At 39.9% G+C, this 15,023-nt stretch overlaps 1 protein-coding gene across 2 annotated transcripts in view; it reads right to left on the bottom strand.

The window, feature by feature from the left end:
• stat5a (signal transducer and activator of transcription 5a) overlaps positions 1-15,023 on the bottom strand; it is a 57,243-nt gene that overhangs the window by 8,299 nt on the left and 33,921 nt on the right. For both annotated transcript variants that reach the window (XM_079455524.1, XM_079455525.1), the window contains exons 3-14: positions 9,989-10,119; positions 9,738-9,894; positions 9,031-9,120; positions 8,138-8,312; positions 7,465-7,595; positions 6,954-7,105; positions 6,637-6,792; positions 5,461-5,640; positions 3,908-3,995; positions 2,899-3,021; positions 2,441-2,533; positions 622-828 (exon numbers count right to left, since the gene is read on the bottom strand). In XM_079455524.1, coding sequence (XP_079311650.1) covers positions 622-828; positions 2,441-2,533; positions 2,899-3,021; positions 3,908-3,995; positions 5,461-5,640; positions 6,637-6,792; positions 6,954-7,105; positions 7,465-7,595; positions 8,138-8,312; positions 9,031-9,120; positions 9,738-9,894; positions 9,989-10,116 — 1,680 coding nt within the window. In that variant the 5' untranslated portion in view covers positions 10,117-10,119. The remainder of the gene's footprint in view (positions 1-621; positions 829-2,440; positions 2,534-2,898; positions 3,022-3,907; positions 3,996-5,460; positions 5,641-6,636; positions 6,793-6,953; positions 7,106-7,464; positions 7,596-8,137; positions 8,313-9,030; positions 9,121-9,737; positions 9,895-9,988; positions 10,120-15,023) is intronic.

Raw genomic sequence — 15,023 nt, 5'->3', positions numbered from 1 at the left:
CTCTCTCGGAGTATATATGTGACTAGCGTTTATTTATATAACAGCAAACAATGTCTCAATTCCAAAGGCTGTAGTTGGGTACACTGCATGCTCAATGTACCAGATCCGCAGAGGGCCGTTTCAAAGGCAGCCACAGCCTCAGGCCTGCACATCAAAAGCTCTCTGATCAAACCTCACTTCCTGAATAACCATTAACTACTGCAATAGACGAGAAACGATGTCGATGGCTACGCATTCTGCCCCAGGTTGACGAGATGGCTATATGATATTAAGGCAACAAAGTAGGAGATGAGCGGCTGGTTAGGATTTAACCAATCTTGTAAGACCGTTGTTTGACTGGCTGTTAGGGGACCAGCCAGAGGTCACAGGCAAGGTCAAAACCATTGTAACAAACTAACAGGCCATGTTGAGTTCAGCATTACGGCACTAAAATGATTACCTGAAAACTAGCTGAACTAAAAAAAACTGCTAAATAGAAGTTAAAATATACATATCGTATATGGGTAGTTGAGAATTGTAAAACTATACAAAATAAATCAAATTTAAAAGCTTAAAAATATTTAAAATAATAAAACTGAAAGCAAAACTTTAATAACTCTGATGAGTAGTGGATTGTCTTACCCTATTAAACTGTGACCAGGTCATGGTCATGTTGCGGTAGTCCTCAGGGTTGATGCCGGAGTTGCTAAAGGCTTTCTGAGCGAGGAAGACCAGGTTCTCCTCAGACAGACCTCGGTTTGATTGTACCTCTGCTTTGTACTTCATATTCAGAGCTTCACACAGCTGCGGCCACAACACTTTGTCAGGCACAATGAAGGGCACCCTTCCCTAAAAGAGGGCGAGAAAATTAGGACCACCCTACGAAAAATCTGTCCATTAACCTTTTCAAGACTTGAATGCTGGACAGATATCACTTTGGTTCATGTGCTTTTACGGAAAGAATAAAGAAGATTTAATGACACTTTTGAGTGAGATAACACTAGCTCTTGGGTAGGGCTCTTCACCCATCCAGAACCAACACATCTATCATGCTCTGTACGCATTCCACCCATTGAAGTCACCCAGGAAACTCACTATGCCAATACATTTATGACTCATAATGATGGCTAAAGGAATCTTAAAGGCATAGTTCACCCGAAATGAAAATGATTTTATTTGCGCTCTTGCATGTCTACACAAAACCCCTTTATGTGAAACATAGAGAGTAACTTACAACAGAACATTCAGATCTTTTTCATACAATGTGAAAGTGAATATTCAATAAATGAATAGCTTCCGGCGATTAAGTTGGATAAAAAAGTCTTGTGAGACGTTAATGGTGCTTCATTGTCCTCTGTGGAGCTTGGCAGCCCTTGCTCCCCCTATTAAAGATATTCTGCAAAACATTTCCTTTGGCGTTGAGAACACAAGTCATACAGGCTTGCGTGTGACAGAAATTCTTGCTGATTTGATCATTTAATTTTGACTTGCAGGAAAGCACTGGGCATTTTTATGTTCTTTTTCTCTTCTCAAAAACAACTTCAGTACCATATCTGTGTTTTCTGCAAAACAACACCAACAACTCTGTCACCAAAATCTGACAGATGATAAAGCACTTTAATGTACTGTTCAGAAACATGAGTCATATGCCACCGGCCATCCAATCGATAACCACGCTAACAAACAGTTGTAATTGTATGTTGTGAGGAGATGTGCTGGTGAGTGAGCAGAATTAAGCAGATGTACGTGCATATTTTGAAAGATCTGTGTTGTTTGGGCTTTATCAAATCTTTACTGTATGTGATCAGGACTGCAGGAATTTGTTCCTGTGACATTCATGTGATATTGCTATAAAACGCTGCCATGATCTTATTACAGGGTCACCCCCGAGCAACTGAGATTAAGTGCGTTGCTCATACAGAAGTCACAATGGTGATAGCTCATGACCAGAGCAACCTCCCCTAACTCCTGCATACTTACATTTACATTTATGCATTTGGCAGATGCTTTTATCCAAAGCGACTTACATTGCATTATACTATACATTTGTTTCGGAGTATGTGCAATCCCTGGGGGCGTTGCTAGCGCCATTCTTCAACCACTGAGTTACAGGAAAGCATAATACGTTTTATGCTTTCAGCTGCCAATACAAAAAATGAGCAGACACTTGGAATACACTTTGCATTTAAGAGTGCATTTCAAGGCACAGTTCACCCAAAACTACCCTGCAATCTTAAAAATATCTTATTTTGTGTTAAACAGAACAAAGAAATTGTATGTTCACTGGGGTTTGAACCCATGACCTAAGTATTGCAAGTGCACACTGACAGTCACAAGTTAAAATTTCCTTATTTGACACAGATTTGTCCAAAGATAAGGCAAGATCTGGCCTGCTCCTTGCTAGAATTAAACCAGCCGGCTACTTGTCCACCCAAAACGCACGATGCTATCTGAAACTAACCGGTTCAGCAAATGCATTGTCCCACAGAACGGTGGCTGTTGCATTGTTGTCTTGACTTCCATGGACGATCACCACCACAGGCAAAGACAGAGTCTGGGAACAAGACATGCAGGTTAGAAAAACTAATGAATGGTGTAATTGGCAGTTCCTTTAAGAATAGTAATTATATCATTAATAACTATAATTGTTAGGCTATGTACTGACAAATGTAGAAAGCATTCCTTTTAAAAGAATTGACAGGAAGCAACACTGGTTGCATATTATGAACATTTCACACATTGCAAACATGTCTTATGCATAATACACACTGATCCACCACAGCACATGCGTGTATGTGTGTCATGGATGAGTTCCAAGGTCATATTGAAAAGGGGGTCACCTTTTTATGTGGTTATAAACAAATATCGTTGTGTGTTCATTTGTAAGTAGCTTATATATTAAACAAATCCATCTCTCACCTTAACCTGAAATACCAGCTCATTTCCCCCAACGCTAAACTGTGACTCAAACAAAATGGTGAATTTCTCTTCGGTAACAGACTCCGCCCCTCGCCGGTCTGAACGTCTGATCCGCTTCAGAGACTACGGGATAAATGAAAAAAAATGTGAGAAAACGACATAAATCGGCTTCAATTTGTTAGGTCACATGTGTCACAACTGCACGTACAGTATCTAAAGTTTGACGATTCTTAAAACACATTCAGAAATAACCAAGTTTATTTGTATAGTGCTTTACAGTACAAATGGTTCAAAGGAGATTGGAGAACTGTGCGGTGTGTCTCAAACGAGATTAGAGAACTGTGCGGTCTGTCTCAATGTTTTCAATGTCTTCAGTCCCTAAAGTAAACAATTAAACAGGAGTCGTAGGAATGTTTTTAAGGGGGCTTAAAAACGTTCTTACTTTGTTTCTACTATGGTGAGAGATGAAGAGTGGTTTGGCAAAGAAATGGGGAAGAGCATGAATAAAAAACCTTGAGAAAAAACAGACTCCGTTGTGGAGCCAAAACTCATGTGGGAGGTGAATGAATAGCAAAATATCAATTGAGATTCATTGCAAAGAGATTAGCAATCAAAGTAAAACATTTGACAAAGTACATTTTGAAAAATGGCCCTGTAAAGTTAGAGAAAAGCACATTTTCAAATTGTACCTTTTTGGTGCTACTTTTATTGTCATGTCTGTAATAAAAGTACACCATTTCGTCTCACTGTAGCTCCAGAAAATGACAATTTGACATTACAGAATGTGAAACCACCAAATTTATTGACCGTGCTAACAAATGCTTCTAAGTAACGGCGGACCTGTTGCTCGGCTATGCAGAGAGTGAACTGTGAATAAATGTACTGTAAACGGTGTCTGACAGCGTACTTCCATATAATTTACTCCATTCAGCACAATGCACAGTGGTCTTGCTCATAAAAGACCTCCAGTCTAAAGTTAGAAGCTCTCAGACGGACACACACCGCTTACCATGTTTCTAAAGTGTGCGCTTAGGGTGCCTGTGGTCTGGTGGTACTCCATCACACAGTTGTTATTTAAGATCTCTCCGCTGCTGTCACTGTAAAAAAGTCACAGAGAAGGTTACATGAAATGATATCATTTATTGAAGTCCATTACAATTGGTAAATTATGAAAACATACAATTATACATACAACAACATACAAACAAAAAAAAACGATGTAAACTTACATCTTTTATTAACGTCAAAGGTTGTGCATTCAGTTAAACTCACACATTTAAGGTTAGTATGAGTTCACAATTTTCATTTGGGTCTTGAAAACCAAATGATAACTACAGTACAAATGTATAGCTGTGAACAAAGATAAGAGGATCTACACCAGGGGTCTTCAACTACTTTTCTTTGAGGGCCAGATTCCAAAAGTATAAATAAGATGCGGGAGAGTTTTTTACCATAATATACATTCTTCCGTTTTTTTTTGTTTGTCTGTTATTTATTCAGCACAAAATGAATCCCTGTACCTTGACGTTAAACTGGTGTCTTATAAAGCGACACCAGTTTAACATCAAAATATATATTTTTTGTAAATAAAGCTGCTCATACATAATGAGTGCAGTAATAAAAGCATCATAGTTTTCACTTATCAGTTCACGTGCTGTAATACTCTTCCTGCAGTTACTTTCAAGGGCACTAGACATGTTTTGGTACGTGACCTTTTGCGTGCAGATTGTAACGTTGCAAATAACATCATGTTTTTTGGATAAACCAATCAAGTCGCTTTATAAGACGTCAATTGTTCTGAGCAGTGGGAATTACTTTTGTATAGATTGTAGCAGCGTTTTGGACTTTCAAAAATGTGACGTGCACTTCTTAAAGCACACCATTCTTAAAGTCTCTTCACTGATTTGAAATGTTAAGGCGGGCCAGGTAAAGATGATTGATGGGCCGCATTTGGTCCACGGGCCGCCAGTTGACTAGCCCTGATCTACACTATCGGTCAAGTTTTACTAAATTTTTTACTATTTTTCCACATTTCCGAAAGAAATCTTTTGCGATTATTATTAAATTGTTTTCTATTTTAGCATCTCAAGAATTTGTTTTTATATTTTATTATCTTCGGTGAAGTCACCTTTTGCTTAAAATGAGCAAAAATCAGCTTCTTGATGTTTCACCCCGAGGTGCTTTTTACACAATATTGAAGGCATTTAAATTTCTTCTGTGCTCTTTTTGACTACTCTTTTTTTTCTTATTCAATCAAAGTCATCCATTTCATAAACATTGTTACTAGAATTTTGTAAAAACTTGCACAATTATACTTTTGTCCACAAATACATTTTAGATTCAGAATCATTTTTGACCTTCAGATAAAAAACATGCTTGTAAACATGGGTGGGTTAATGAATGTGTGTGTGATGTGATGTCAGGGGTTTGGCCTGTTCAGTACCTGATGAAAAATTGTGAATCCTGTTTTCACCTCCAGATTTAGTAATTAAATGAATTATCAACAACACCTAAAGGGCTTCCTAAACATAACCTGTGTGTGTATGCGCTGGTTCCACTCACTTTCTGGTGTTCTCATTCTTCAGCAGGGCTTTGGCCTGCTGCTCGCTGATGATGGTGGCTTTGACCTGTGGCGGGTTCATGTGTACGTTGAGTTTGCCGCCCACCAGCAAACGTACTGTCGCCGCAAATTTCGTTTGCGTTTTAAGCACCTGGGGAGGCTGCTTCTCAATAATGAATGTACTGCAGAAACAACACAAACATATAAACTCAATGCTCACCAACGTTAAAAAACCAAATAGGTTTTCATTGAAGCTCTAACTTTGTATAAAGCATAAAAAATTTTATTCCTAATTTTTATTTTGTAAATGCACTATGGGGTTGGAGTAATATGATGAAAATAAATTCAAGCACTGATGGTTTTTAAAAGCAGCATAGCTCCCATTAAGCTCAATGTTCCAGTGACTACATGGCCTGAGGCACCACCCACACTTGAATGAACCCTAGCATTCTTCCCCTGTGGTAAAAGAGAGAAGTTTGTAGACATTCCCTTGTGTATCACATCAGATGAATCTCTCTGACACGGCCTCTGTTGAATTGCTCACAAATTCAGACAAGCAGGGTGAGTAATGCATCACTACTCATTTATTTAGCACTGGGAGATGTTTGTCATTGGCTTGTGATGTTAATCGTTCTCACAAATTGTGGGACACTGTGACATTGACATTTCTTTTGTGTTTTTTTTATGTTGCAATTTTTTTATTGTTAATACACATTGAAAAAGATAGTGGGGGAGAAAATGCATAGAAACACAAACACACACATGATAGGACGGTATTGTTTCATTATATGTACTGTGCGGCTGGAAGAGTCGTCATGACAACCAATACAACATAGATGTACAGAGATGCACTATGAGGTTTTCAATGAAATGTCTAGAAATGGGCAGCACCTACACACACACACACAGCAAGTGCGCTGGTTGTGTCTCTGCCCTTTGCAACCACCAATCTCTGTAGCCGCCTGTGAAATCGCTCCCATTAGCTGTCAACCAATAGTGATGACCGAATTCTGAGTGGACAATTTTTTCCTCTGAAATTCAGAGTGCATACTGGGTAAAATAGTGCGCTAATGTACATTTTTCCATTGCTACAGTACCCCAATCCCATGTGAAAAGAACTGAAAATCATCGAGTTCTTATATTCTCTCTCTCTCTCTTTCTCTCAGACACACACAAACCTGGTGACTAAAGCTGAGATGATATCAGTGATGGTGCTGTTGAGTTCGGTGAGCAGCTCTTCGATAGGGCCTGGAATGGGCAGCTGCTGTCTCAGGTGCTCCGCCCTCCGGATCTGCTGTCGATTCTGCCAAATGGTTTCAGCTAGCTTCTCGCACCTGTGCATGTGGACACACACACATACTCTGAAATAACAAAAGCAGAAAGATCTGCTCCCTGCATATGTTGTGTGTGGGTGTGTGATGTAAACCCGCATGTTTTGTGCAAACGCACATGCTGATCATTGTTTACATAACTGTCTTGGCGCGTGCGTGTGTACCATGACTGTAGTATGTCCAGTCCTCCCTCGGGGGGCCCGCCGTTGCCAGCCAGCTGTTGACGTCTCTTCCACTGAATCAGCTCATCGTCAAGAATCACAGTCTGCTGTTTCCGTAGCAATGCCAACGTCTTCTGATGTTTCTCTGCCAGGCCCTGAGCGCACACAAACGAGTAAGCTCATAACATCACACAGACATGACACATATGTACATGACTTATTCAAAGAACTGCATTCCTCTCGAGTCTTAAATTAGGCCTGTCCATACTGTACGCTTAAAATACACTTTTAATTATACAATTATAAAGTGGTTAGCAGGAGTGAGCTACTGAATAATACTTGATTTTTGTTTAAGCTGTTTTACATAATGAAGGGGATCATATCACGTAGATTTGTATGGAAAGAACATTGTTTTTGTGCTTTGTGTGCAACATATCGTGGCTCTTTTGAGAAACTCAAACTCTTTTTTAAACTTTTTTTATAGAATGTAATGTGCGTGTTGGCATGCATTTACCAGTCTGTATTTCTGCAGGGTATTGGCCTCTCGGGTCAGCCAGGCCTCTACTGTGGCTCTCTTGCTGAGCAGACTGGGCTCTCGTAACTGTCGGTCTGCTGGGGGCAGCGTGGACAGACTCGCTAATTGGGCTGCATGTAAGATGGAAGAAAGTTTCAAACATGGGCTTTACCAATAAAATTTCAATATTCCTGTATATTTACAGGTTCAAGAGCCGTCTTTGCAAATTGGGCAGGGATGCTATCTACCAGCTAGCTAGGATTTTCTTGCCAACTTTTTAAAAATATAAAATACTTACAAGAAATTACAAGCACGCAAAGGCTCCAAAAAATGCTAATAGGTAGTGACTCATTTGAATGAGCTATTAGTAATATGAAATAAATATCAACTCCCAAACATTTAGCTTAGAGCCAAAACTCCACAAAGTATTACTGCCTCCAGAATTGTGCAAAACAATTTAATTAAAAAATAATTGGTAATTGTTTTCCTGTTTATGCAACAATGTTTCAAAACAATCTGTATTTTATAAAAATCTACATGGATTAATGTCAATAGCAAGTCAAATTTTCAGGTCAAGTCACCTTTATCTGTATATGCTTAGTATAAAGCTGTGCATATATCTTTGCCATATGATGACTTAGTGGTTTGTGTAACTGGTTAAGTGTGTACATACCCTGTATTCTGAGGCTCTCCTGGTACTGTATAATGAAGTACTCTTGGTTGTGCTGTAGTTTTCTGAGGTCATTCTCTGTGTCCTGTGTCAATATTCGGAGCTCCTCAAACACCTGATTTATTTGATGGTATTTCTGAGACATGCTGTCCATCAGCCCGCCTACCGGTGAGCTCGACTGTCAATCACAACCGCAGACACACATGAATGACAACGATGTCCGGCACCTCATGGTCAAGAGGTGTTTTTAATGGGTTTTTTATATTCTCGACCGCAAATGATTAGTTAAAAGAACAAAAAGCTCTCATGCTGGCATTTTGTCATTGAATTTTAGTTATTGTACTGTCCTTTAAGGTGAAATGAATGAATTTCATCATGGAGAACGGTTTTAGTTTTGAACTGGTTCCATAGATACGTTGTGTACATGCAAACAACATAAGGGTACGTTTGTTTGTCTACTGAGTTTCAGGATAAAACAAACAAAATATTGCATGTGTTCTTCATTCGTGGTAGGCAATAATGTGCAGGTGTTGAGCGTGCGCTTCATTTACTGACTTTTATGATTTATGTATGTCAGTTGATCTAAAAATCTGAAATTTCCTCTTTTAACCCTCATAAAATCGAGTATTCTCTTGGCATATATCATGAATGTGGGAGTAAGTAGATATACTGTACGTGTATGTTCATCAATCAAACAGGCAATTTCAACCTCTGAAGCTCATAAAAGTTAATATCAAGTTCACATGCCTTGTTCGCTAATGATTAGTTATAAGATTATAAAAAAATGCAAGTACATCTGGATGATGTTGCCTCAAATAAATATGAAATGAATATTTTTTTCTTAGTTAATTGAAATAAACTGTCAATTGACTCAACAATACTGTGGGTTCACTTACATTCGTAGCCTCTCTCACAAGCCTTTGCTCTGTGTACAGAATGTGTTTGATGCATCTCACCAGCTCGAAGGGGCAGCGGTCATATGTGCTCTGCAAGCACACAAACACACACGCAAACAGGTTTAGATACACACACGCCTCTATCTACCATCTTTTGTTTTAATTGAACACAAGCTATTACCTCCCACAACACTAATGACAGTAAACACAGAGGCTGAATTGGTATTTTCTCGACGAACCTGTTCTCAATAAAACACTTTTTATTATGAATTGATTTGTCCCACAAACACATGTCATTTGTGTCGTCAGTAATCTACAGTAATCATATGTATCATATTGAACCCACATCTTTAGAATAGCTAGTGTTAGCTATTTATTGTATTACTGGAATAATGCAAGGTTTTCAATTAGTTAATAAAAAATGGTGAGAACTTCATCTGTTACAAATTCAGATTATGTGTTATTCGCATATTCTATGGAATTATTTTTCTATGCATGTTCTTTTGGAGTTCACTGTTGCTATTTGAAGTGTATATATTGTAATAGTTCAAAAGAAACGGCTGAGCAATAACATTTTCCACTGGGTGTGTCTTCTTGTTTCTATGTGTGTGGGTAGACAAAACGTTTATTCAGGAGTTTATGGGCATGTTTAAAATAATCTGGAATTGCACAAAAGAACAAGTAGAACCACAAAGTATATGCGTTACCTTTAGCTGTGAAGCATAATGTCCTAATTTGATCTTTAGCAAAAATCCGTCTTCCCCAACTTGATGCTCAGCTTTCTTTTGTAGTTCCTGGATTAGGCTGTCCAATAAACGCTTTGCTTTAATCTCCTCCTGAGAGTTCTCTAAATCTATTGCATCCCTGAGAGTGAAGACACATACACCCATAATAGCACTGATCAATGACAGAATTGGCAAAATGACCGGGGTAGTTCAAATTCAGTGGGGTCACATACCAGATTTGGCTCTCTATCCACTGGGACAGGTAGTGTCGCACTTCTATGGGGAAGTGTTGCCCATAAAGAGACTGCATCTGGTGCAGAGCATCTCCCTGCAGCTGCTGGGCCTGGATCCATACTGCCATATTCTGAGTGTGAGACAGAGAGAGACCCAGTCAAAGAGAGCGAGAGACAGAGAGAGAGACAGAGCGAGAGAGACAGAGCGAGACAGAGAGAGAGAGAGAGAGAGAGAGAGACAAAGAAATGGGTGAATATAAGCTGTCAATAACACAAATCTTTTGCATTGTAATATTTTTCATCACTTTATCGTATTATATTCAATCAACTTAATCACAAACAAATATTAATTAAAGTTCTCATGTTATCATCAACATACATTCGTCATTAAAGTAATCCAAACATGGCTTAATATTAATATATTTGTATGTATATTCTGAACCAAAACAATACATTTGTAAGAGAAATTGATTACTCTATTTCACTCCCACATACAGTTTAAAATATTAAACTCTATTTGAGAATTATTCCTTTAGCACAAATCTCTCTTTACATATTATTATCATAATGCAAGCAACCTTTTAGTTAAAGTGAAAATGAATGATCACTCACAATGATAAAAATAAAACTCAAATATAAAACGTCAGGCTCCAATATAGTAAAAATGTGCAAATGGAAGCTGAATATTATTTCAGCATGAGCATATGAATTAACACAAAATAAATAAAATTATAATTGTCTCTGAAGAACACTTATTGACAGTCTAACCTGAACCACATCTAATCTAAGTCATTTAGCAGACGCTTTTATCCAAAGCGACTTACAGATGAGGAAACATTGGAAGCAATTATAACAACATAAGCTTCAGCTATCCAGGTTATACCTCTGGGACTCCTTAGAATAAGAGCATTCATGAAATGGGTTGTGTCACTACATTTCAGCCTGTTAAGCGATCTCTTCTGCTCTTTGACAGCTCTTTGCCACTGGAGGGATGCAGACTTTTACGCACAGAGAACCAGTAGGGCAGAATGGTGAACGGTTTGTGGCCGAGCAGACAACGTTAATCACACAAAAAACATTTAGAGCTCTGACCATATGGAAAGATTGAATTATTTTCTGCCTGGCCTGCAGGGACCTCATGTGCTTGTACGCTGCGACAATACTACAGCAGTGGCATATACCAATCGCCAGGGTGGTTTGCGCTCATCAAAACTCTAGCTGACAAGCTTTAGGGGGTTTGGTGGGTGATTTTTTTCTGTCGTTAGGTGTGACTCATGTTCCAGGCATTCTGAAAAGCGGCGCAGAGCTTCCATCGAGGGGCAACCCACTCTACGGAGATTGGAGGAGATTCTAACAGGCTGCTGTAGATCTATTTGGCATAAGACAAATGTCTTATGTTCTACTCGCTAAAGGACTTGGACGCGCCCCTTGGGGTGGACGCACTGGCCCACCCATGCATCAAGGTGATGCTGTATGACTTTTCTCCTCAGTGCCTGATAACTCCCATGCTGACCAGCGTGAGCGAGAATGGCCCGTCTCTCCTTCTAATAGTTCCCGTATGGCCCAAAGCCCTGTGGCTGGCAGAGATAATCCCTCTGTTATATGCCCAACCATGAAACCGCACCATGGCACAGACTTATTGTATAGGCGAACAGAGAAATGTATCACCCACACCCAGACAGGGTGGCTCTCTGGGCCGTGAGAGGACAAACTTAAACATGCTTGGGATTCACCCGCGTATGGTTGCTACTATACAAAATTCCAGGCCCGTTCCTACACAGTCCTTATTTGTGTTTAAGTGGCAAGTATTTGTAAGGTGGTGTGATGTCTCACATAATATAAGTGCTCAGTTCTTAATATTTTGTGTATCTTACAGGACCTTATGGATAAAGGCAGGTCTTTTTCCACAATGAAGGTCTACCTGGCAGCTATTTCTGCCTGTCATGTGGGCTCAGAGGGCTCAACAGTCGGTCAGCATCCTTTAATCCGCAGATTAAGGAAGTGTCCCCTGTGCTCCTTACCAGTCATCAGGAAAACTGTGGTGCTGGAGGCCCGGTCTCAGATTTCTTTTGAGCCCCTGGGAGGTATTTCCTTGAAGCTGCTGTCTTTCAAGACAGCTTTGCTATTGGTCATGGTGTCAGCCAAACGTGTCAGTGAGCTACATGCACTCTCACTACATCCCTTGTGCACTAAATTGTCTCTGAGTGGAGATAAGGTTTTTCTTATGTCTAACCTGGCTTTTGTGCCCAAGTGATTCCCTGCGTCCACATTGGAAGTTTTGGAGCTTTCCGCTTTTCACCCTCTGCGGAGGATCAGAGGCTGAATGCTCGGTGTCCTGTTCGTGCTTTACAGATATGAATACATTTGTTGGGTGCCTTGAATCTGTGCAGGGCACAAAGAAATCTCAAGACTATCAAGGCATTCTCGAGCGAAACGAACTGTCCAGTGTCAGAAGGTCAGTCGCAGGTCTTGGGTCCTCCAACAGTATAATGACCCAAAACACACAGCTAAAATCACCCAAGAATAGATAAGAACAAAAACATTGGACTATTCTGAAGATTCCTTCTATGAGTCCTGATCTGAATCCTTTAGAACATCTATGGAAACAGCTGAAACGTGCAGTCTGGAGAAGGCATCCATCAAACCACACAGCTGGAGCAGTTTGCTCAGGAAGACTGGGCAGACTACCAGTTAACAAGTGCAGAAGTCTAATTGAGAGCTAGAGAAAACGTTTGCTTCCAATGATTGCCTCTAAAGGTTGTGCAACAAAATATAAGGTTAGGGGTCCCGTCATTTTTGTCCATGACAATTTCAATTGCTTTTGATTTTTTTATTCAACACAATATTGTAAATAATAAAAGAAAGTCTGATTTCTATTAAATATGGAATAAACAATGGCGGATGCCAATTACTTTTGTCAGTTTCAAGTTATTTCAGAGAAATTCGTATTTTGTGGCGGGGTACCAACAAATTTGAACACGTCTGTATATCAGCAGGACCAGCGCTTTCCGGAAGAGCGACCAGCTCTTTATTACATGGGTGCCTCCTCACAAGGGGAATCCATTATCTAAGCAGTGACACATTGGCTTGTGGACGCAATAGCATTGGCACATGAATCGAAGGGAGTGCAGCCCCCAGGAAACATCTGAGCTCATTCCACGAGGGGCTTTGCCACATCTTTGGCTTTGTTCAGAGGAGTATCACTGCAGGACATCTGCTCTGCTGCCAGCTGGGCTTCTCCCGATACTTTGTGAGTTACTATCTATTCGATGTCACCAAAACCTCGGTATCACATTTTGTTTTAGGAGTAGGATCTTCATAGCCCCTCACTGTTACATTCCTTTTTTCCTTATTACAATTTGTAAACAGAAGGTAAAGGTTGAAAGGGCCAGAAGGATTTTGGGACGTGTCGAGCACAGCCCCCTTGGGGGTGACTGTCTTTTTCTGGCTTACAGAATCTCACTATTGGGCAATCAGGGAGCTGTCCATGTCACTCCCTTAGGTGGATCTCGAACACGAGATGATGAAAGAGATCAATAGGCTACTCCCGTAACTCCGGTTTCTGAAACATCAAGTAGAGATATCCACCAGCTTTGCTCCCCTTGCTGCACGAGAAGCAAGTATACTTACTGAAGAACAGCAGCGCAGGCAGACTTTATAAGCGCTCAAGTAAGGGGGTGGGACCTTACCTGCCATTGCCTGCCCGCATCTGTCTGTCTAGCCAGACTTTGTGCAATTGGATGGCTCAGCTGAGGGCAGGCACGGATGCCCTTCCCATAGGTTGATCTCTCCACTCAATGTTTCTGAGAACCGCGGTTAAAAAAGAAACCTATAGTTTGAATGATCAGATTCAAATCTGTCTCGAAAACATATTGGAGGGCATTTTCACCTGGTCGGTTGTGTCTGCACGCTCCGTGAGATAACATGTGTGGCATATTTTTCTTTCACCATACAGAAAACAAAAAATCATTATTTATCAACGTATTATTGAATTATTATTATTATTACTACTTTTCAAAAATATTATAAATATTATTTAACTTAAAAAAATAAATAAACATACAGCGGATAACAGTTAAACAGTCATTATGAACATCCCTAAAACTTAGGGTGCTCCGATTGATCGGTCGCCGGTCATAATCGACCGATAATTGCTTTGGGATGATTGATCGGCGGTCTCTATAAAGGCCGATCCAGAAAAGCCGATCAGATAATACATTAGCAATCTGCAATTTGTGTACCAAGCAAATTCCAGGAGGCGGAAAGACAGCAAAACATTTCAACACCACCAACCTCATCAGACATTTGAAGGTTAGTCACGTAAAGGAATATGAGGAGTTTTCTAAATTAGCTAGCGCCAATACAGCACAGAGATGTTTCAAAGACAGCAACATTACAGCAGGGACAGTAACTGTGTGTTCACAGCAAGCGCGACTTGCGGGAATAAAACGCGATATTCGCGAGTAGTTGGGCGCTTGAACATTTGGATTTTACTCGCTTCAGTCGCGAGTGAAATTCGCTTCATTCGTGGGTGAAATTCGCGTCATGGGAGTGGCTTCTGCCAGGCGGCTCCCGTCTAATTGCGAAATGGCGGACATAAATTCCCTCTATAAATGCCCACAAAAAAGCAAAGTTATAGATACAGATATCGAAGTTGTTACTTATTTGTATTTTTTGTTGCTGTGCACCTGTGGTCCTTCAAGTGTATTAGAAAAAACTGATGGCTGACTGACTCAAAACAATAGTTTTTAGTTTAAAGTCTAAAGCTAAATTTAAAGATGCTTAGATGTTCTGTCTTTATTTTATTTTATATTCTACAGGAAAGTTGTATTTGTCAAGCCCTAAGCTGTAAGCACAGGCTGCTAAGTTAATATGCTGAACATGTTTCTTGTAAATAAATACACAGTTGTCAATCCATGATAAATTGTCTTCTCTTAATTGTAATACGTAATGTCGTTTAATAAATAATGCTACATGATAAATAGAAGGCTTCAAATAGACCCTGTAATCGGTGATCGGTATCGGGTGATACAGC

This window comes from Barbatula barbatula (assembly GCF_947034865.1).
Source record: "Barbatula barbatula genome assembly, chromosome: 5".
Lineage (NCBI taxonomy): Eukaryota > Metazoa > Chordata > Actinopteri > Cypriniformes > Nemacheilidae > Barbatula > Barbatula barbatula.
The sequence above is the reverse complement of the archived record's forward strand: the minus strand, read 5'-3'. Positions and strand labels throughout refer to the sequence as shown.